General features: G+C 48.5%; 1 protein-coding gene across 3 annotated transcripts in view; it reads left to right on the top strand.

Annotated features, from left to right (window-relative positions):
• Nmo (serine/threonine-protein kinase nemo) overlaps positions 1–24,577 on the top strand; it is a 159,322-nt gene continuing 134,745 nt past the window's right edge. For all 3 annotated transcript variants that reach the window (XM_076900013.1, XM_076900014.1, XM_076900015.1), the window contains exon 1: positions 1–566. In XM_076900013.1, coding sequence (XP_076756128.1) covers positions 289–566 — 278 coding nt within the window. In that variant the 5' untranslated portion in view covers positions 1–288. The remainder of the gene's footprint in view (positions 567–24,577) is intronic.

Below are 24,577 nucleotides of genomic sequence, written 5' to 3'. Positions count from 1 at the left end.
GAGAGAAATAGATAAAAGAATAAACCGACCTCGACGAGGTGTGTGTCAGTGTCACGTGCGTGTCCCGCGAGACGGGGCATTCGCCAGATCCGAGGAACGAAGAGCAGTGTCGCCCCGGGAAGGTGAAAGAAAAGTGATCGGGAAAAGTAGAGACGGTCGGAAGGATCGAGAGGAGCAAAGGCGTGTCCCGGGTTCCCTGAAGCGGCAGGGGCCTTGGCGGTGGCGGTGGCGGTGAACCGGGATAGGGTTGAGGAGGGTGGCCCCTAGGGAGAGAGGAGAAGTTTTTTGATGGCAGTAGTTGGGCCCAGCCGGCACTCGCGGGTGTCCATGAGCGTGTCCATGTCGCTAATGCAGGGGGGTGGGGCGGGGGCGACAGGCGGCGGCGGGACAACGGGGGCCCACCCGGGACAAGCGGTCCTCGCGGCGGCCGCCGCGGCCGCGGCTGCGGCCCAGGCACCCCCCACTTACTACCACCCCGCCGCTCCTGCGCCCCCGCCACCGCCGCCAGCCCAGGATCCCGTTCAGCCCGACAGACCCATCGGATATGGTGCCTTCGGCGTTGTTTGGTGAGTCGATCCACGTAATTCACTTTTTCACTTTTATTCACCACTGTTCGAACGTCTGGAATCGCTGCTAATTTCCATACGTTTCAGAAGAAGAATCGTTCCAGAATTGTTCTTCGGTCGTTCGCTCCTACTATCGTTGAAACGATGAAATTTCTGCAGAATTTTACGTACATGGAACGCGGAATATGACTCTTAAAACTTTCTCCTAGCAATGTACCGCGTTCGATTTATTTACCGCGAGTGTTTTGTAAATACTCGCTGAGCGACTCGTTCGTTGGAGATTACGAGACACGAAAGAAACGATGCTTTAGATACGACAATCTTCGGTTACGTCAACGATTAATCGAATATCGTAGGGGGATTCTTGTGCGCATCAATTGGCCGCGCACCATGTCCCAGCAATGTGTAATTAAGCTCGAGGTTCCGAGGCCCCCGCAAATTGTCTAAACATTTTAATCCCACGGAACGAGCGTTCGACTAATTAGTGGGACTTTCGACGCCCGCTAGGCGGGTGAACGCGAACTCCGCGGTCCCGCTCGAGAGTAAACGCACTTTTCATCTTAGCGTGAGCATAAATCGTTGCATTCTCCCCGGCTAGCCGGCGCGTAATTTGCGAGTTTCGATAACCGGCCGTATATAAATCTCCACTCCGCCGCCTACCTTTCTGAAATTCTTTCCCCGTGCATCCGCACGCGGCAGTTCCCTCGCAAACGTGCCGCGAATAGAACGACGCATTGACGCGCGAACTTGTTCGCTTGATTTATCTCCCTTTAAGCGGCACGTGGCGCCCCGTTAAATTTTATTTCTGGACACGTCTATCGTTCGTATCGCCTGCCGACGCTTTTCCGCGTTTCCGCGGCCAACGCTCGGCTCGCGAAACTTTATCGAGTATTTCGTCCTCGCCGTGTTTTCCTTCTCGTCCGACTAATCGGTTTGGAATTCGATTTCGTACTGTCGTACGATGTCGCTGCGCGAGGCTGTCGACGCGCGTGCTGGATCGTTAATCTTCGACTGGTTGTCCGCTTGACACTTCGAACAGTGTTGCGAGAGATGATGTTTGGAACAGTGAAGCTATCGAAATAATTTATAAACGACTGGGTCACGATTATTTATTCATTTTGGAAATTGTTTGTCTCGTGCTTGGAGTTTCGATCGAATTTTATGTATCTAGACCACGATACATAATTCGCGGCACGAGTACACGAGCAGTGCGCGTCTAATTATAAGGCAAGGGATTAAGCGTGGATGGTTCTAATGTTTAATGCGTGGCGTGAAACGAGGCGCCTGTTGGACTCGTCGTCTCCTTTCGATCGACTGGCGAACGGTCAACGTGCGTTTCGGAGCGGCTAATTCGTCGGCAAATAATGTCGATAGCGGAGAGTCTCTGTTTACGCGCGAAGAGTTTGCTCTTCGCCGGTGGAGGGCACCCTCCGCTCTGACGCGCGATGCCCCGAACGTTTTAACGGGCGTGCAATTATCGGATCATTTCGATTCGTCTTAAGCGAACGTCCGTTAAATCACGCGACCGTACTGTCTTGTCGTCGCTGAAACGGCAAGTTACTCCAAGGGAGTTTGAATTCAGTTGCCACACGTTCCCAGTCGGAGTTTGCACGTTGCTCGCCTTGAATCGCGAATGGGTTTATTTCTAAATAAGTGAACTTGGTAACCAGCCACTGGCGGTTACAACTGCGAGTACCGAGCGAATTTCGCTTCGCTCCGGATAAAGGGTAAATCGACGCGTACTTCTGTCGAGCATTTGTATTAATTTGTCTTAACGTAGCGCTACGAAATTTCTAGCACGTAGCGAGAAGCGAAGCAAAATAAATATCGAAATCAGTGTGATTCGGAGAAATAAGGGTCAGCGTACACGTACGTGTGTACCAGCGAGAGAAAGCTCTCTCCAGGGCATGTAAAGGCAGTTCGAACGAATGGATACAACTATTTTTGTTTTCAACGAGAAATAACAAACGCCTGTTTCGTCGAAGATACGCGGTGGCACTTGGAAAAATCGTGTATGTACGTGTACACGTAGAGCGCATGTAGACGGACGTTTGTTATTCATTTGACTGGGTCCTCTCGCGTCCCCCGTTTATTTAACATGGGGGAAAAGCTTGAAAATAAACGATGTCCGGTAACAACGCGTCGCGTGGCGCTTGATTTCTTTGTTTACCGATAAGAGGCGAAGCAAACAGGAAACGCGTCGACGTTTCGAGGGTTCGCGTGTCTCGCGTGCAAATGTTAAGAGCCACGTACACGGGTGAGATGGGTATCGCGATACGTGAGACGTGTATCCAGCCGAATTTCACCGTGCATATGCATATCTGGCTGTCCCGATATCAGTATGCGACACTTGTCAGCTTAATTATCGTCCTAATTGGTACGTTTAACAGAAATCGATAGAACCGTTTGTTAAATAGCTAGATAAAGTGGAGTAGACTGTTCGTAGAAGGTTGTTCGACTGTTTAATTTTTCACTATATTAACGTTTCTCCCTCCTCTTCGTGCTTCGAGTCATAAACGTGTAAATTCACTTTTGCCGCAACGATAGAACAACGCTGAACAGCCACGTGAAGGGTATTCCGTAGAAGTCCAAAGTAAATATTGGTATTTCAAAAATATGTATCTTGAAGTTTATACGATAACTTATACGTTCACTGTATGTGTGCAGCTTCGTGATTTATTGAAGTGCACGTTCATAGATATGGTGTAACGAGGAAACACCAGAAAGTACTATAAAAGAACATCAAGATCTACGTACACGTGGAAACTTCCCACTATAACAGAGTTGCTATCGTTACTTAAATTGAGCCAATTTCCAACTAATTAACATCTAACAAATTTTCACGATCATGGTAGAATTAAAATCAGCTTCAAAAATTACTGTAAGCCCCTCAAAACAGTAAAATATAGACAGAAAACTCTGAACACCCACTTTCCTTTTCCTACGTCGCGATAGAAATCTCGCAAACGCGATAAACGTGTCTCTACCGATCGCAGCTCGTCCCAAAAACGGCTGATTCCCGTCGACATCGACGCGCCTCGATCGATCGACCAGCGAAACAGAGGAACCGGGAGAAATTACGTGCCAGTGCCGAAACGGGCCATAAATTACCAACGTGTACGTAAACAAAATAAAGTTACAGCGGAGTCGTAAGATAAAACCAGGATTACACGGGGAGAGAGATATATCGTCGACGGTCGGGCGTTTCATCGCGTCATTTACATACAGGGATTTAAAGTGACACAAGGTACGCCAAAATCGTTCCTGGCTACCTACACGTGCGTCACGGAATTGTTCTAAAAAATCCTTCGTGGGGAGGGATCGTATATTCGTTTAGAAACGTGCCCGACCGGGAAATATTTTCCCTGGGTTACCCCAGCGCCGCCTTTGTCAGGGTGGAAAATGAACAAGGGGGATTAGCTGGCGCGCAAGCAGCTCTTCGTTCCCTTTTGTCTTCCCTTTTCGTCGCGTCTACCTGGCTCGCGACGACCAGACGCGATTTTCGGACCGATGTGGGACGCGGAAAGGAAAACGACGGTAATTTAAAAACGGGACGATAATTTCGAGCGGCACCTGCCGTTGCTGGGTATAATTACCGTTAGTTCGGCTGAGCCGGATGTGCTGTTGGTTGCTCGCGATGGATTTTCGTAGTCGCGGCTCGGTTCATTGCCGATTTCCCGATACCTGGCCGGGGTCATAAAGTCGCCGCGGTGCTCGCGGTGTTTTATGATCCTCGTTTAGGGGCATCGACGACCGCTGCGCCGCAGAGTTCGTTCTTAACATCCGTGTCAGTGGAGTAACTGTACACACGGTGAAATAACGAGTTCGGTTTAAGGTCCGCCTAAAGTCCGTGGAATGCCTGCTGCTCGGTCGCTACGGATCGCGATGGCAACCGCGATAAGCCGATAGTGTGCTGCGTAACTTTTGTTGCGTGTCTCTCCTCGTTTCGATTTTCGAACGATTACGGTCGCCCCTGTAATCTCCTTAAATTGGTTTCGTTCATTTTATTTAATGGATTTACGCGAATGCGCTTTTCTCTTCGAAACGAATCCAGCGTTGCTCGCGAAATCGAATCGTATCGATCATACTTTATTTACGTTGTTATCTACGATTTGTAATGCGATAGAAATCGTCGATACGCCGATAGTAATATTGTCAACAACGTAATCGCGCGATTAAATACTTAATTACTTAAATGCAGTTGGTATCTCTGGATTCGATCGTCTGGGATCCAACGAACGCATTCGCGGAGATTGAAATTTTACCAGTTTTCCGGTTCCGACGTGCTTCGACGACGAATCGAGGGAATCAGTGTAATCCAAGGGAATAAAAAAATTATTACAACGATGTAAAATCTGATTGCAAACTTTGTCGCGGAATAACGAGATTAGCGTTCTTTGAAGCCCTCTAGTGTAAAAAAATTTGGTAATCGTAAAAGAAGCAATTTCGCGGTGGAAAAGCGCGGGAAGTGCGCGCATCGCGTCAGCGGTTTTCAGAGGGTTGAAAGCGTTCCTGCATCTCGAGATAAGGAGGAATCGTGACCGGATTGCGTATACGAGCTTTCGTGTTTAAATGAAGGATGCGTACGGTGGTGCACGTTGCATAATATATTCGGTTTTTAAATGACACGCCGCGTCACGACGTATCACCAGCTGAGATCTCCTCGCGACCGACTACTTCAATCATTTCATTTTTATTCGAACTCGCGGGGAATCCGTTGGTGGATTCGCAGCGTCGTAAATTTCTGGAAAGCTTTCGAGCAGCGATCAATTTTCGATACTCAAATTATCGACTGGTATCTTCAGACGTTATTACACGTTATCGTGTGTTACGTTGCACTTGTACATTGCTATGTACTTTATATCACCGTACTTGCACGGTACACTTAGGATAAATTTGTTTTCACAATCAGGTTGAACCGCGTACACGATTATCTTTTATTTTTTTCATCGTGAGAAAGTAAGAAAAAGTGGCGATTGATAAGGAGCGATACGGTGCTTTCGAAAGTGCTCATTTCCTTTGACAATCACAGATATTTAATCAGGATCCAGGCTAGCAATGGTGTAAGTCGTTCGTGAACGCGTGCTCGAAAGTTCGTTCGATAAGAATTTATTCGATCCCGTAACGAGATTTCTAAAACTGTTTCCAGGCGACAATGCATCGGGTGGAACGGTGACGCGTCGGTTTTTGATTTTTGGGAGAGATACCAAGCGAGCTGGGGGAAAGTAGGGATTAAAAATTCAAAGGGTGGGACAATGACAAACGGGAGCAGGACACGACCAGGGGGATATCTCATAAGCGAACATTCATGGATGCAGGATTAATTCGAAGACCGCTGTCGCGATTAAAATTTATGACCCGGGAAAAATTGTATCTTCGTGCGTTTCATTTATTCCCTCTAACACACACCCACTTGTAATTATTTTAATCTATACGCGCATCTCTCCGCCGTATTATTCTCCACGCTCTTGTCTAACTCGCGTATCCGTTTGTTAGAACGTTACAAATTTCGATTTTTCTTCTGCAGTCTCAGTTCGTTTACTCCTCTTGATTCATTACAGTCAAACATCGTATCAACGCAACAAAGATTTCGCTCGTGGTTCTTCTCGACAGCGAGTTTAATTCGATAACACGAATCAAAAGAGAAATCGAAAACGAGGCGTTGTTCGAGTGCAACCTTTTTTCAATTCCAGTTCTATCAACAGTGGCATTAGTTGTGAAACTGTGTTCTTTGAATTGCTTCAATACCTCTCGTCGGTGTCGGTACCCATATTTCCATTTTCCGCGCCATTCGTACTCGTTCTCATTCGAGAACCCATTTACACGTACGCGAGTACTTCCAAGAATATCGCCAATTTTGCACGCTTTCGATCCTCTGAATTTCTCGATTGTTCTGCCCCCGCAGTCGCGTACCTCGCATGCAAAAAAAAAGGAAACAAAAAAAAAAAATAAAAGAAGGAAAAGGAACGAAAGGAAAAGGGAAACAAAAGAAACTACACGTTTCTCTTTCAATTTGAACGTTCGACGTCCACAATGGTGCAAGTGTAATCGGCGACAATGGCCTGGGACCGGAAACGGCGAGTAACCGCATTTAAATGACAAAGACGGTGTTTATTCGGAAAACGGGCTATTAATGTCGACACAGAGAGGGCAGAAAGGCGGCGTGGAGGGGGGCGGGGCGGTAGAGGGTCGATCCGCGGGGAAAAATGTGAAAGGCACATTTTCACCTATTGTCGCGCGACCGCCTTTTAAACATCGCGTGTACGGCCACGAGCATTATACCGATTTTATTCCTGCCGCGTTGCAACGGTGTGCCTCGCATGGACTTTTCATGGTCGTGCGTGAACCATTATTATCGTTGTTATTATTTTAGAACGGCGTGGAACGCCGCCGCGTACATTGCGGGTTGCACGGCATGAAAGATTCGAGAGGAAATTGTACTATCGCATTGTTGCTCTTCTCACGACGTTGCCCATTGGGGTTCAACGATGTTCGCGCTCGACGTTCCCTGATAGGAGGCCTCTTTAAGGCACGACGATCTTTGGCGATCTTTTCGTCTCTTTATCGACGAAGTCGTCGATTCAAGGCGCTCCACTCCGCGTGTGGAACTCCCGATTAAATCGGAACGAGCTACTTCTCTCTTTGCTCGTTCGTATTCAGGGATCGCAGGTACGAATTAAATAGTAAGTGGTAAAAAATACGACTCTTTACCATATACTCGACTGTAATTATTCGTGGCAGGTCCAACAGTCAGGGCTCGAGCGTTCTCCACGTGGAAAGAGAAAAGGGGTACCAGGGGGTGCAGAGAAGCCACGATCGATTTCGTGAAACCTGTCTACGAATTAATCAAACTCAACGACCGTCAATCTATTCGCCACGCATGTCGACAGATACATCGACGATTAGACGACGGTGCATTTCGAATAGAGCTGTTTGCCAGCTACTTTTCCACGCGCCTAACTCTTGACACGTCACCGTGTAATAAGTTGCTCGCCAATTTGATTTCTCCGTTGAGATTCGTCGTGTAGTCGAGGAAACGAGCGGGGAAACGAAAGAAGGGAAAAAGAAAGGACGAAGCGAGGAGCGTTTTAAGAGCGAGCCTCGTAATTGGACCGACTTAGTCGTCGATTCCGTAGCAGTCGAGGAACCTGGGGGACCGACTTCGCGCCGCTCTTGCGAAATAGTAATCGCAGCGGGAACTTCGGCCAAGCGTCTATCCGCGGCGTGTCGTTCAACTTTGGTACAAGTCCAAAAAGTTTGGATTGCCAGCGACCGGTAAATTGAATTCGCGTACTATTGGCAATCTTTCACGGTGTGCCCTGGTGTTAACAAGGCCGCACGGTTCAGCGTTTCCTACATCCAAATGCAAGGTTGGATCAACCTGTAGGAGTTTGCTCTCCGTTCATTTATTCCCCTCGAAATCGAGTTCTCTTTAATCGTTGGACTTTTACAACCTTTTAGACGAGGCTTTCGCGCTTTGTTTCGAAGCAGCTGAATCGATTCTTCATTATCGAGGTGTTCATTGTCGAATTTCGATAATCCTCTCTCAAATGGTATGTTAAGTACACGTACAATCTCAAAATGGAAACTACTAGTTGTACGTTCATAATTTCTGGCGACTGGCAAAGGTTTTTAGGAAAGGGGTTGACTGTCCTCGCAGAGGGTGGCGTCGAGTATCACTGGGCGTGAAACCACGCGAGGCTTGCGCGTTTCTGAGCGAAGAAGACCTTATCGACGGACTTTCTCGTCGTGTCCCCTTCGAGCAACAAGATCGTTGCTGTCTCTTGTTTTTCAGTCGACGATCTTTTCGGGCTGGCTTTCAAGAAAATGAACGCGTCGCGCTTCGTTCTTCATCCCAGTCGTGCATTGTCCTTACCGTTGAATTCAATTTGAACAGGGTTTTGATCACGATTTCTGCTTGGTTATTCGTTCGTCTAACCGTGACTGCATTTATCGTGGAAACACGCGGCGGTTCGGGGGGAAAAGGAATGTTTCTTGATATGCGAACGAGGAAGCGCATCGAGCTCTATCGCTGCCCTCAATTAACGCGTTATCCACCTCAATATCGAGGAAGTTCGTTGACCCGGGAATCTCGTGTGTACGTTGACTGATATCCGCGTGCGCTTTCGATCGGTTATGGTGTTTTCTTGGTGGTCGAAAATCGATCGAGTTCGAACGTTGGCACAAAAACAGAATTCAAGCCATTTTCGAATCGTTTTTCATTATTATACTCGACAAACGACTGTTGCACTCCTGCAGGAGAATTCAATATCGAGTACTTAGTCTAATACTTCCACTGTTACCACTGATACCGATCTACACCTTCCCCAACACTCTTCTCTCTCACCAATAGCAAAACGAAGACTTTTTAACCAGGGGACCAACGATAATTATCAGGTGGCGAGAGTTTAGGGGTACCACGGAATCGTCTGGCCAACTCGACGAGGACGCGTATCTCGATCGATAAATGCGGGGCAGTACGCAGGATCGAGACTGGCATTGTCGTCTGGAATCGGTTCGCTTTCCAGCTGAAAGAGCCTCTGGACGCCGCGATACGGCCCTGAACAAAGAGCTCGCCGCTTCGCCGTCTGCTCCGGTCCCGTATTCACGCGGCGCACGTGCACGCGTGCGCGTGCATAACCTCTCTCTGGCACCCTTCGCTAAGGGAAAGGCATCTGCGCGTCGCGTCGGACGTCGCTCGCACAAAAGGAATAACTTATACCAGAGAACACCGAGGGGGTCCCCTTACGCACCCCTCCGCCACCCTCTCTCCTTCTCTTTCTCTCTCTCTCTCTCTCTCTCTCTCTCTCTCTCTCTCTCTCTGCCCACTGGTTCTCTTTCTTCCTCCTTTTCAGTCTCGTTGAATCGCTAATAGAAACGAGATCTTCGCGGGGTGGCGAGCTCCGCCCGTTCAATTTCACCGATGGACTCCATAGGAGAGCGATTTCGAGCGGACGCGAGGCTGTATTTTGCTCTTGCGAGAGGGATCCGCCAGAGTTCTTGGGAATTTTCACGTGGGCGGGGACGCTGGGGATGACGAGCGACCGAGGGGTGGGTGAAGGACCTTGTAGATGGATGGTTCACCGAGCTCTGATGGTAAATGGCCTTTCGTTTTACCCGGGGGTGGTTCTCGCGATGGATTTTTACTCGCCTGATGCTCGATGCGTTCGTTTTCTGAGGGAATTTCGGCGGTAATGCTTTCATTAAAGCACCGTTGCGATAATTAGCGTATGTCGCGGGGAGCGATGCTTGAAACGTGGAAACGTTGCCAGGTGAAGATATTTTTTTTTTCTGAACGAGCTTCGTGAATTAATATTTTCATTAAAATTCCCGTGCGTGTCGGCACTTTTTCCCTTAACTTGATCATTTTAATTAATATTCTCTCGGTGTGTCTGCGCGAGAAAAATTGTGCTGCAAATTGATAGAATTATATGTAAATTTGATCACTAATTGGATACTGTAACGTTTCACGGAAAAGTGTAGAATCGTTGCTAGCTGGGAAGGAGTGGCTTCTCCTTAGATCACGACGAAAGCAATTGATTATTATATTAGCGTCGTTGTGCAACGCTGATTAGCATCTATGCTCAACGGACGAAACGCTTGTAATACTGATTTCCTCTCCTTAATCTCTGTTGTGTAACATCGGCTATTCAATTGATATGCTACATCAAATGTTGCACAATGTATCCACATTAGAATATCGATCGGAAACTTAACGGAGTCGTTGCTGATCCTTCTCATCGATGTTTTAAGTTCACCCCAAATCGGTCACGAATTACAGTACAACTTCGACAGAGTCGTTACGTATGATCGAAACACCTCCATCTCGACTTTCTTGCCATTCAAACGGAGAATTTTTCGCGAGTGGTCATTCGAGTAGAGGGCAGGATCGTTAAGCAGTCGACGACTGCTCGCGAACTTTCCTCCCCTTCGCGGGACTTTCGTCCAAAGTTGGCCCGCTCGACCAACCCTCCGACTTAATCGCCAAAAAAAAAAGAAAAAAGAAAAGATCCCTCGCCGCTCGACGAAGTGTAACGTTTTAATTGCGAACCGTGGTTGGTCCAAGTGGCTCCGCGAAAATTTTCTTCTCCCCTGGCGAACGAAGAAGGGGCGGCGCGGTGGTTGGCGAGGAAGGATGGCCTTCCAGCGGTGTTCCTCGAGTTTGCTCGCTGAAAAATTGCCACGTGGATCGTTCGATCGAATTGATGCCAAAACGAGGCGTCTCGTTGCTGATGACGCATGCACATTTCTTCGCACGTGTACCGTGACCGAACGTTTCCGCGTATCACTGCGAAACGCGCCACGTGTGGATCCTGTTTCGTGGCGTGCTCTCCCTCTCCCTCTCTCTCTCTCTCTCTCTGTACCATCGATTCATTCGAATGAATCGCGATTTTGTGGCCTGCGTACTTACGTGCGCGTGCGCTCGTATAAATACATGGCAGAACGTGAGCGACGTGGCTTTTCAATATTTTAGAACTTGGATATCTTTAGGTTCTTTGTGTTGGGGATTTAAATTAGAGTAGGATATTTTTGGGATCTTTTGAGGTGTATAATACGGATGACTTTCAACGTGCACGTGTATCAGCGATCCTTGAATAGCTTGATCTATGCGCGCTCGGTATCTGAAGAAACGCAAATTGAAAATTAAATCAAGAGGAATGAAAAACTTGGGAAATTTTTTATCGTTCGAATAGGCAACCTCGAGGTCTCGTCTTTTACGTAACACCAATAAAAGCGAACAGTGTATTTCACGTGTATCAGATGCATCGATGAGAATCGATCGAATTTTCGTCACCAGTCTAATTAGTCAAAATTCATTGTTTTCGTCTGCACCTACTCGCGCATCCTTCGCTTACTCTCCGCTTGTCTTGCTCGATGTCTGGCGGATTTCTCAATCGCTTTTTCGATCTATTATCACGCTAATGCGAGTCCCCATTAGGCTGGCATTTCGAGGGCCGTTAATTACCAGTTAATACTTAACTCAAACGGCGAATTAAGGTCGCTTAGTAGCGAGGTAACAGCAAACATTCCGCTAGACCCGAACGAAGATTCGTATCTGACAGACGTCAATCGCGCGGCGTGGCACGCTAACCGCGAACTCAAACAGTCCGACGACAGCTGTTCCGCGAGCGAGCATGCGTGGACAGGAACATCCGACAACGACGCCGACGATAACATCGCGAATGCGATCGAACGTCTCGATCTTGTCTCGCGTCGCCGCGTACAAGACGCGAGAAAATAAAGTCCACGTATAACGCCCTCGTTAACCTAATCTGAAATCGTCCTGAGCTTCCTCTGAACGCGAGGGGCGTCTCATCGTTTTAGGGGTGGTTTCGTCGATATCTTCGAGTTATTCGCTATTCGATAAATTACAGACGTTCGCGCATCGAAACGCGCAAGATAGAACGTTACTCCACGCTTGTATCTCTTTATTATTAAAATAGAAACAGAATATTCCCGTTTCCTACTGTAAAAAGGCAGATTTGCATGTCTATCGCTGGCGCGTGAAGAGGAAGCGTGCATCTTCTATTTCGTTGCAACCGCAGCTCGATCGTTTCACTGCAATAATCGCGGCTCACGCTCGGAACCCGATCCGCCCCTTTCCTACGCGTCCTCCCTTCGCTAAGGTCGCCTCTTCCGTTCCGTCTACTTCCGCTCCGCGCAGCCACGCGCGAGCCCGCGATATCGTAAGCGTGCACGCCGAGTGCAAGGTCCTAACATTGACTCCGGACACGCCAAGCGAATTGCACAACCGGCACTCTCGTTCACCGACTCCGTTTCTGCCCGCCGTTCATCCGTTCGCGTTTCGACGACGAATAGCCCACGCGTCGATCGCACTGAGAGCCGCAGAATCCGCGATATCGATCGCGCGCTACTTCTAGCAACTTTCCGCTACTTTGCAGACGTGTATCTTCGACGACGCGGAATTTATCCAGCTTCCGCTGTCTGCGTTAAACGCAGGGTATTTCGCGCGCAGACTTTTCGAATTTCGATCGTTCACGCTTTCGTTGCGGAGAGATTTCCTGTGAGAGACTCGCAGTTGAAATAGGGGATGAAAGGGATGATCTCACGGTGTACTCGCGCGTTTCAAAGGGTTCAGACATCTCGTCGTTCAGACAGACCGCCACGATGTCCAACTGGTTATTCCCTGCCACTAGTTTCCGGTGGATAGTAACAAGTTCTCGAAGGGTTGCGATGGTTGTCGCGCGCCTCGAGATACTCCAGAGGCCGCGTCCCTGCGTCGATTTATTCCGGGCGCGAAAAAATGAGCAAACGTTGGCAAAAATAGACGTTTCTTTGTACTCGAAGTGTCGAGTATTATTAACCCTTTGCGGTTCCCGCGTCGAGACTTAGTTGAGCGTCGATACCTCGCCGCGTTTATTTTTATCCGAAGCCTGACGGATCGTTGAACTTCCTATTCGCGAGGACGCGAAAAAAGGAGGTAATGTTTCAGAACGTAGGAAAAGAGATTTTTCGAATCGAAGAGCCGCGCGCGCACGTGAAAAGCGATGGACTCGTTGGAGAGAAGCAGCGAGAAACGGAGAACGGCACGTGTCAAAGGAATCGTTCCTGAAGCGTAATCCCGCGAAACGAGCCAGTCAGAGATCCACAGGTTAATTAATAAAGCAGACACCCGAGGGTCTCGCGTATTCGAGACGAGTCGCCTCTCTTTCGCGATCACGCGACGCATTAAACGGCGATACTCTCGACTCAATGTCGATAGTCTGCTCGATACCTCCGTGAGCCGACGTTCCCAGCTACCGTTAATAAATGGACGGATGAATCATTTCGCTTCGAATGCGGCTGCAATTCCGCTGGCTCGCCGCGCGTCGTCGGTTCCTCGTAAATTCGACTATCGTCGGTGCCTACGATAAATATACTTACGTATAAACACCTATTCAACGTTCTCCGCATCGTTTTCGTGTAAAGGCTTGCCGCTGCGCCGTGTGCTCCGAAACGTTCCTTCTTTTTTTGGTCGGACGATCGTATCGAGATAAAGAGCGGCGTGATTTGTGTAATTATTATTCAGCCGGTCGCGCATTATACGCGGAGTTTTTAAGGTAATGTTAACGTCGGCCCCTGAGAAAAGTAGCCTTTTCTCGGAAGAAGCACCCTCGATAGAGATAGCCGTGTACTTTATCAACGGCTGGTATGATTTATTATTCCTCATTACACGGCAAAAGGCCGAACTTAAGAATAACAAAGTAGTTTCGAATAATTTATAATCGATAATAACGGACCCGCGAACCTGTTCCTCCGTGCGACTCGTTGTCACTTGGAAACAGCAACGATTATCGTTTCTTTTTCCTTTTCTTTTCCTCCGTTCGATTTTTTTCCCCCTTTTTTTTCGTTCTTATTCGTACACCTTGCGTGCGCTTTCCAATGATTAATGACGTACTTGTAAATTAAGTTGATATTGAACTGCCGCGGAGATCGTTCGGTCGGGAGAGACGTGGAACCCGTTCAAGTTTATAAAATTGTTATCGCGTCGCTGATCTAAAAGGGAAATTAGCTGCTAATTAGATCGCGGCTGATGTTGCGTAACGGTGAGACACGTTTGTAGCGTTTCCAAACTGCGCTCGCGCCGCGCGACGTATAATTTATTAAATCGCCCGAAAGCTTCGGTGATTTAAAAGGTGTCCGGTTGAGAAATGAAGCCTTGCATTGTGAGGTCGGCAGCCACGATTACAGGACCTCCGTGTTTTCTTAATAACGGTCATTACTTAAAATCGAACGAGTAACGCGACCATCGAAAACAATTTATCAAATTGCCTCTTCTTTTGTCGTATAAAATTGGAAAATGAAAAATGTAGTTATCGTTCCTAAAATAGTTGACGATAGCATCGAACGAGGGTCAACGAGGCGATCGGAATCGCCTAAGAGCAAGGTTCAAACTGCACCAGAATCGATGCCCCTCCGCCCCCAAAGCGACAGATGCTCGCCTCGCGGTCGGTGTATCCGCAGGTTCGCGGGAATCGTCGTTTCCATGAAACGACCATTCCAACCGGCTGTCCCTCGCGCATAAATAAACCAGCTGTTCGGGGACCAAGCCACGCGCCTACACGATTCGAGCAAAAAACCGCGACGCGGGCTTCCCTGACGCCCTTCGAGACGACGGGACCGATAAATAGGGCTGGCCTCATCTGCTGGTGAACTTAAAAGTGAACTTGTTGGGGCAGCGAGCTTCTTTTCTCTTTACGAGGTTATCTAATGCGAATTTTTATTACTTCCTTCCTCTGGTTTGGACCTCTTTAATATTAGCAATTCTATAGGGGTTGGTAGGGGTTGAAATCCGATCGTAAAATGTGATAAAGGATTGTTTTACTTAATTATACAGTAAATTTCTTGAGGTTCCTCGATGTAGTCTCATAATCGATTTTACTACGATTGATCGAGCAATAGTTTTCACGAGTGAAAACTTAGAATACGCGTAGACTCGCGTTCGTCGCTTTCTCCTCTTCGAGCAAGTCCACTCGAGGACCACTCGACGACAGGTTGAACCAATGAATCTGCATGCGCACAGTGAACGAAAAAGCCTGCCTAATTCCCACAGCGAGGAAGTAGAAGAAGTGGTTGGCTGACGGGAGTGTGGCATTGCTCGCCAACTGTTCTCCCTGGGAACGGGTCGAACACGGCCGATCCACGGTTCCTGTTCTCCGCGAAAAGGCGTTTCTCCTCGCGTTTTCGGGAGGGCGAACGACGGTGAACAGCATCGATCCCGTCGACGACTGGTCCAGGATCGAGGGGGGAATTCGCCGATGAGAGATGGCTACCGAGAGGAGGACGCGCCTCTCTCGAAGGCAGCTGCACCATCACCTGCCCGGCAGCTGGTGCTTTGGCTGGCTCTGCGGACGAATTTCAGCCCAGACGTCGCTGGTTCCTGCTGCGAGGAACGAAAACGCCGCGACTCGCTGCCCTTCTCGACGAGACTCCTCGTTCTAGCACAAGAATTTCAATCGTGTTCGAAGAATATTCTTTTAACGAGTTCTACAAGCTTCTTAGATGTTGGAAGGTTACACGTAACGTCGCTTTGATAGTTTGGTAAAGTCGTGAACGCATCCTTACACGTCTGACTTCGGATCGAATGGTCGAAAGCGTGCATTCACCGTGCATCGAAGGCATACGTGCATCTTGACACGCGGTGGCTCAATATTCATCGGATCGGAATGCACGCGCAGCCCTCGTGCGTGTTACACGATATCGCGAGCCGCTCCGTCAAAACTGTTAGTCAGCTCTTCTCCAGGCGAACTGTACAAACAATAAACACAACACTCCGCCTCCCCTCCTGCGATCGAATTTATTAACAGAGTCGAATTCTTATCGTCGAACGCCTCCTCTTCGTTCCCGTTTATTCGACGAATCAGCCTCAGGGATCGCCATTGTCCACCGGGTACCAAGCGCGCCCCGTCTCGCGTTCCACCCCCGAGCGAATCGATTTCCCGTGGAAACGGGCCGCGGGAAATGAGAACAGCCGCTGGTGGAAGCGAGGATCCCGATTCGTTCGCGTCTACGTGCCGCGGACGTAACTTTGGATTTACGAGAAAGTCGCCAGATGGGCAGGTGATATCGCAGCTGTTCGCGGCGGGGCACGCGACTCGTTATCGCCCCGTGGTATCGTTACGAAAAATGTCTGCGGCCTCCGTCCACCCTCCTTCCGTCTCTTTCTCCTCTTTCCTTTTTTCCTTTCTTTTTTTTCCTCCTCTCGTCTGGCGTCGATCCTTTTGCGCGAGTCCATTTAGTTTACGGAGGCGGCTCGACGAGTGCGTAGAACAGCCAGCCACCTTTTTGCATACACACATTCTGGAAACTTGTCACGCTCCAGATACGCGCGCGCCTTCATCCTACTAAACTGGATAGTCCGAGTGTATGAAAGCAATATCGCGGCGCTGCTCCTCGGTCGAAACTGGAGACGCTGGAAATTCGTTGCGTCGCGGGATATTTTCGCGGGCATTTTTACCTTCCCCCGTTTTCAGTGGAGTAAGCGAACGAACGGCGATTAAACTTCGCTCGTACAAATTTATTTCGCGATCCGAAGATCGCAATTTTCTTCGAAAAAACTTCGCAAACTGGCAGTTTTCACTACGAGAAAGAGGGGAATGTAAATTTGTAAAAATCCTGTAGAAATCTCGTTTGTGTGCTAGGAGGAAGTAGATATTCTTGAATATTCTTGCGCATTTCGTCAGCGACTTTAAATGGCAGAGCAGTATGGTGTCTGAGAGGATTCTTGTTAGATGTACCAAAGGAAACTTCAAAAGGGATCGATGCTATCATCGTAGATGCAGAACGTCGTTGGGAAACGTTGATCTCGCGTGGCGGATTCGCCTGCTCCGTTCTGGCCCAGCGGGACCTCTCGAAAATTTCCTTCGAGCCAGAAAAAAAGGAACGGAACAGAGGCTGCTATCGGATTCTCTGTGCGCTGTGCATTTGGTTCATTAGTCATTTCTAACGCGTCCTCGCTACTCGAAAATGGTGTAAATAGAACTTGAAAGTCTAACGCTCGAACGTCTTTGACAAACTGGACGGAGGAGCGTTCGAATTTTTGTCAGCGTTTCTTCGTTTAACAACATTTTTCTCCGTTTTATGGAGCAATGGTTAACATAGAAACTTACGCTCCTAATAAACGCACGCAACGTCTACTCGACAGATTTACATTGAATGCGCTTTATTACAATAATAGAAATCATAGAAAGTTGATGCACGCCAGATCGAACGCGTCTTGTCAGAGACTAGAATTCAATTAATAAATAATCCTATCAAATTAATTACCTTGCAGATTAGAAAAAGACAAAACTTCTTCGTACCATTTTCCTTAACTCCTCTAATAATCGTCAATCTCAAGTTAGAAGTCTGTTTGTCCTTGCACGCGTGCAGAAAAAAGAGAAAGAAGAAAAAACGAATCGAAGCTCGTGTCGGCGAGAGAGTTTCCTGCGTGCAGCCTGGAAATTATATTTTATCGTCACCCCGGGGCCGGAGTTAAACCACCTACATGACAGGAAGCCGGCAGAGCATGTGTTGCGGGTATTTCCGGTGCGACGTCTCCCCTGCGCCCGTCCCACCCCTCCTGACTTTTCACTCGCCGCGTTTGTTCGCGCGCAGCTGCAGCTGCTACGAAGAAAAATGTTGCCTAGCCCTCGCGCTCTCTTTTTCCCTCCCCATACCACCCCTCGAAAGAGAGAAAGAGAGTAATTGCCCTTGTACATAGGGAAATACATCCCGCGACTGTCGACGCGTTATCATCCCTCGATGTTCTCCACTTTTCGCGTTTCTTTGCTCCTTCCTTTCTGCCTTTAAGTTGCTCCAATCGTGGAAAGCGGAAGGAGAGAAAGGGGTGGTTCGCGCGCGCCTCGAGGTTCGATCGATCGAACGAACTTGCTTCCGTGGAGGCTTGTTGTAATTTTAATGTGGAATTTTTTTTTTAACTGGAACGAGACCGCGACGAGCACAGTGCTTGTATAGCAGAAGCAAAATATTCGTGATCCATGTAAGAGGAAAAGTTGCACGTGTTTTCGTTGAGGAAAAAGTTTCTTATATTCAGAGGAGCTACGGTTTTCCTCATAATATCCATTGTTTCGTGCGGTAAATCCTTGACCTTAAGATTCCACATTTAAATTGCTAATTCTGGAATAGTAGATTTCAAATGAATAGTTTCCTCAAAGATTGTGTACCACTAAGAACGCGCAACTGTTCTCGCTCGAGCAAGCTTATTGCTCGTTCATTTCGAAAAAAAAATCCTGTTCGAATTGTTCCACCTTGAATAATTTCAACTTGACATTCGACCAAGTCTTTAATTCGATTATCCGATCGCGAATCGGTACGAAGGTTTTTCGAACGAAAGGAAAACAAAGCGGCATCGAACAGGGGTGCAACGCGGCTGCGAGGGATGTTCGAAAATCACTGCTCGATTTTAGTCTCTCTCATTCGTCAACCGGGATAACGCGACGAATGTGACCGCGGTGTTTTAATCTCTCATGATCGGAAAAATGCAATTTCACGGTCGTCGATTTTTTTTTCCTCTTTTTTTCGCCCCTCTCATCGAACACGGTTAAATCGTCGGTTTAAGAAAATCACACGAGCCTTTTTAGGCGAAAGATAAAAACCCCTGGCGCTGAAACGGTTTTAATAGAGGCGTTCATAAGGGCGCGCGACAGTTTTTCACTTTTTCACCGCGCTGCACGGAGGGAAATTCGTTGGGATCGTATTCCGACGAAAAACGGGGCAGTTTTCGTTTCCAATACGGCTGCTAGGGATGAAAAAGTGCGAAGAGCAATGTTTAGCTTTTACATCGATAACCGAACCGTGGCGATATCTAATACCGACGACTCTCCAAATATTTATCGGTTAAATTATTACGTTCGTTCTCCCTTCTTTCGTCCCGACGAGGCCACGAGCGACACTGGGTGTCGCCCATCTCCGCTTCGCGTTCAGGTTTAATTTATTCGCGCTTTAATTCCAATTAGTCGAGCGATGCGTGTTGATCGATGCGAATTACACCTGCTCCGGCACGTCTGTGAATATTATCCGCTGATATTTGATATTTCGTTCGATCCCTGATATTTGATTTTACCCGAATGTATGTACACTTCGATTTGTTTCAATGTTCCCTGCGTAAACGAGATAAAAAACGAGTCTCAAATATTGAAGTTGCAGCTTCGTTTTTCGTACAATTGCGATCTTCAATAACCACCACGAATTTATTACTACTTCCCCATCCTTGTCGCGAGAATTCTCTAAGAATTCAGCGACTGGTATTAAACAACCCCCTTAATTTCGATCCACGTAGAAAGAATTGTGTCGAGGGTGGAAGGCTTAAACTCATTGCCAGCCAACGATTATCGAGATACAGACTGTAGCACGCGAAACTGCAGCAACAGCAGCCGTGGACCAGCGGAAATACCTCGTCCTGGAGGACCGCCACGGTTCGCCAGGACAAAAGAGAGAGAGTGAGAGAGGAGGGTGAATTCGGAGGTTTACTCGAAGGGGGCTGAAATCGGCTTTAGAGACGGCGCGTGTAGTGTTTGCATGGGTTACAGACTGCATCCCTGCGCACACAATTCCGCCCCATCGGGGTTAAGAGAACCAGGGGTCGAACGGAGAGAAAGCGGGCGCGCGCATCGAACGTGGAGCACGTTCGAATAAATTTCCACGGCCACGCTCGATATCCGACGATCGAAAGTCGAAGCTGCGCCGCGGGGAATATTCGATGCACGGTCCTGTATCGAAAAACGTAACGCCCCGGAAAATACGTTTCGCTGCCGCGCTTATCAGTTTTTCCTCCTCGCCTTTTTCGTTTCGCGCTCCGCGTACCGTGATAGGATTCGCGGCCGCGTCGAGATCAACCGACGATCCGAATTGTCGCGTTGTTTTTTTTCGCTTTTACGCGGAGTGGACTAGATTAACTTGTTCGCGAATCGTTGACGAGCATGGATATTAGGTTTTCAAGTTAAAACCACGTTTTTAATCGATAACTGGTGAACGAAACGAACCCCTCGAACTGTGTATTATAATAAACCCAGCGAACTTGACCGGGTAGAATGATCCTCAGACTCGCGACTACTTCGCCCCTGTCGTTCCCTTCGCAACTGTTTCGACGAACTTTTATAATCGAACCTCGAGACCGTCCGTTGCTCGACGAAATCAGACGTTGGTATCTCCCCCGCATAATTGGACCATTATTTTCCACCGGCCGTTGGAATCCCCGCTATCACGATGCCCTTGAGGCGATTATTCGAACGGCATTCTATTTCAGACGAGGCGGCGACCCGCGTGTCTCCGACCCGCTCCGAAATTTGCATCCCTCCTCGCGGTGGCTCCTTCTTAAATCACTCGTTATCCGCGGACGGATCTACCCGCGGACCGGTACCACCGACCGGTTCCGTTTCCAAGAAAATCAGCGGCCCCGAACGCTGGTGAAAACGCCGCGTCCCGCTGTTGTTCCATTATCGTCCTTTCCGCGACACCGCGGCAACCTGTCTCGACCGGCCAGTCGACGAGGAATGAAAATCGCCACCGTCGAAAGAAAGTGAAAAGGTGCCGCGGGCGAGCCTGTTGCGATTCGTAGAAAAACCAGCGTTCACAGAGCTGCTCTGAGATCTCAGTCTTGCGGGAGTCTATGCTAATTTCGTTTATGGGTCTTTGAGGCATTTTCCATATATTTATGCTCAGTATTTTGGTGATCTCAGATGATCTGTCTATGTTGTACTATCTTAACAAGTCTCTTGCCACTTGCTGCTAAACTTTTCACTGATCCATCGCTAGGAGAATCGTTCGCTTTTTGAATCTACCCTACCAACAAAACCACCCTCCGTGGTGCGTTTATTGGTAAGCTCGAAGATCGAGGCGACCAAGGGAAACTGGATCGACGAGCGCCTCTTGTCGCAGGCCTTCTAACGCCTAGTTTCACGTTCGACAGCCGATCGGCTGTTAACTCTCGTCGCGACCTACCTGCCGGTCGGACAACCTTGACGCGTTTCAATGGGCAAGCCGGGAGACCGCGTCGCAACCAGTTTCTGCGATAATGCTCGCGACGTACCTCCGTATAATCTCGACCGTAAAAGGGACAAAGCAATGGTGTCAAGTCTGTCCGCGGCGACACGTCGACTCGTCCGCGTCTCTGGCAGGTGCGCGTCGTCTCCTCCTCGTCGTTCGTTCGCTCTTGGTTTCGCCCGGTTCACCCGCATCGCGCCGCGACCGCAGGTGCAACTGCAACGAACCGCGCCGCGCAGATGCGCCGCGTTCGACCGGTCGTCGAATGCAATTTTCCCCTACCCTGAAATCGGCTTCTTGCTCCTGGCAGAGGGTCGCACTCGATCACACCGCTCATCGGCTTCTATTTTTCCCCGCTTCCTTTTTCTCCCATTTTTTCTCACCGTGGAAACTGTTGGACGAGACTGTTGGCGAAGTAAAGCTTCTAGAGACGAATCGAAATCGCATGGCAGAATGGCTTTTACCATTCGATTTAGAATTCGTAATGATGCCGCGAATTTAAGTAGAAGTGAAATAAAGAGTTGACGAGTTAGCAGTTGGTTTAGGTGTTTAAATTATACGTAATACTCAATGGTATTACGTGGATATACAATGTGGAATCTGGTCATTGGAAAATATAGGCGCGTCGCGATAACGGTGTATCGATGTTTCATAAATCGTTACTTTCTTCTGTTATCGGGTGCCATCGTGTTCTACCATTGCGCTATCGTCGAACGATCTACGGCGCTACCGCTAGATTCCATTTTTCCGTACGAAACAAAATATCGCGACACGCGAAACATTAAACGCGAAGTACGGAATATAGAAATCTATTTTTTCCTCTGTTTTTATCGAAGAAGTCGGAATTTCGACCGGTTCACGCTTTCACCGTCGCCGGGGACGCGTGTCCTGGGGTTCGAGGGGAAGTTTCGGACAGCGTTGGTAGTTAGCGGTGCACGCGAGAGCTCCGAGTGTTGGGCAATCTCCGGAGGGCGCAGCCGGCTCGCGAAAGTAATTAAAATCGCATAGGACACCGGGCTTCGCCTCTCGCGGCAAACAACCTAAACGGGGGAAGAGTCGACCGCTCCGTAACTCCGCATCCCTCGAGAGATCCTTCGATTTCGAGGTCTCTTCTCCGTCTCGAGTCCCTCGGTTATTTTTCTTCGCCACGATGTGCAAATATTTCGAATATTCTTGCCAGAATGTGCGTTCGCGTCGTCGAAGAGACATTCCGTTTTCGGAGTCGCATTTTGCTACTCGACGCTTCGGAGATCTCGTTTCAACCTTTCCAGATTCGACGAATATTTCCACTGTACCCGCATAAATCTTACCAATACATCGAAAATATCAGCTACCTTCTGCAAACTAATCCATTCCACGTGGGATGACCCCAATTCGAATGGGTCTAGCCTAACCCAACTCCGATACCTGCTTCAAATCCATAGCTCTGGCATTGCGAAACAGCCGTACAAAGTAGCAGTGAACTGAGTTGCATTCGAAGAACGATACCGTGACGGGCACTGGCCTTCTTCTTTGTGCTTCCTCGATGGCTCCCTCGTTCAACCCCCTCTACGAGCGTTCTTCCTCTCGCTCGTGGTGCTTCTAGTTTTTCCTTCTGTTCTAAACGTCGAAGGGTTCCGTGGGTCAGTTACTCCTCGCGGCTGTTTATCGTTGGCCATCGCCAGGATCTCACGTCCGCGGACTTGTATTTTATTTCCCCAGGGTGCGAAGGGCTGGTGGCCGTGGCTCGTTCCACGTGGAGCTTTATTAAACGGATCGAGCGCCACTTTGTCGGACGCCTCTCCCTCTCGTGATCTCTCCTCAGGAACGATAGGCATATAAATCCACTCGAAGCAGCGTCTCGGTGGTATCCTCGTCGGAGGCTCATATTTTACGCTCGAGATCGGTACCAGCTGTAAATGGGATCGGGTGTTCACAGATGAAACGTTTTATGTCTCGATATCGAAGGCGTTGAACGCGCGCGCCGTTTCCTTTCTTCCACTCTTCCCGTTTCGTAGCTGCCCGTCGTACCGATAAATTGCTATCGATAGACTGTTTAATTACACGGAACCGTGTCCCGAGATAAGCGATTACCCGACGTACGAAGGTGAAAACGCGGATCGCGGCCCGGCTGATAAAAGCTGCCGCGCAACTTTCCGACCAGTCAAAGGTGTGGAAAGAGAGAAAACGGGGAATTTTTCGCGCGCGCCAGACGTTTCGCTCTTCGCTCTTTTCTGCGTCCTTTTTTTGCTCTCCCCCCGCTCGCTCTTACTTTCGTACCTTTTTTCCGTCTCCTCCTTTTTTTCTCTCCAAGCGCACGCGCTAGGATCGTGTTCCACGGGTTGAAAATATTGTAACCTCGACACGATTCAATTGTACGCAATTCAGCGCGAATTGTAATCCGTTTCGCAATTTTCACGCTCGCTGAAACAGACGTAATTACGTTTCTACGTGTATTTATTTCTACGAATTAACGCCGGCTCTTGTTTCCTATTCAACCGCGCATTTCGCAACAGCCGAACGGGAAGGGGCTCCTCCGGGTCTCCCGCCGCGAGTTCGTAAACGAAATTTGTAATTCCCGCGCTTTCCTCGAACGCGCACCTCGAATGTGTAATTTCGAGTTTTCAAAAGCGAACGTTTTTCTTTTTTTTTTTTTTTGTCAACTTCGTATTTCGTAGCGTTTCTGTTTTATCTTTTCGTATCGCATAAAACTATCGTCGACTTTTCTGTCGATAGTAAAGAATTCTAGAATTATTACGCTTCGCACATCTCGAATATTAAAGAAAAAAGAATAGCTATTAGTATTTCAGCCATTATTCCTTTCAGCTCCGATCGAATCCAATCGAAGGAATGAAACGAATAGAAGCGAAATTTATTTCGCATCGAGAAACGAGCTTAGAAGCATTGGCTCGCGCAAGAACCGCGCCGTTTCTATTGGATTAGAATTTCCATTATTTCGAATTTGCTAAATCCATTCAATACCTCGCGCCTCGTCGATTCTCCCAATTCCAAGTCCCGCGAAAAACGCTCGAAGGAAGGAGGGCACGGTTTCCTCGCGGGGAGAATCGACTAACCGGATTAAGGAGATGCCGATAGAAGCTGCAGGAGAGCGCGAGCGTAATTCGCACTCTGCTTTTTCCATCCCTTGCGCGCGTGGGCTTCATTTTGACGAACGAGAGGGAAGATCGTTGCGTTGCCCGAGTTCTCTTTCTTTTCCTCGTCTCTCGCCTATAGTTTCGTTCATTTCAGTCGCGTTCACATCGCGTACTCCCTGCAGTTTCTCTATTCCACACGCGCGCACCGCTTTCAACCTCGAAAACCGTGAGAAACGAGGGTAAAGGCAAATTAACGCGGTACGCTGTGGCTGAACAACGCGAGAGTAAAGCGAACAGAGATTTTCTGACAAATTCACAAAATTGTTCGCAAGCAGAGCGAAAAGCGTAACTGGCGCTTAAGCGCAACGCGGTACCGGATATCGAACGGTTCCATCCTCCTGGCCGCGCGAGCTGCCGTTTTTCATCGCGACGAGGACCTTCTTTCGATGGTAT

This window comes from Xylocopa sonorina, chromosome 8 (assembly GCF_050948175.1).
Source record: "Xylocopa sonorina isolate GNS202 chromosome 8, iyXylSono1_principal, whole genome shotgun sequence".
Classification (NCBI taxonomy): Eukaryota; Metazoa; Arthropoda; class Insecta; order Hymenoptera; family Apidae; genus Xylocopa; species Xylocopa sonorina.
This window is presented reverse-complemented; position numbering and strand designations above follow the sequence as displayed.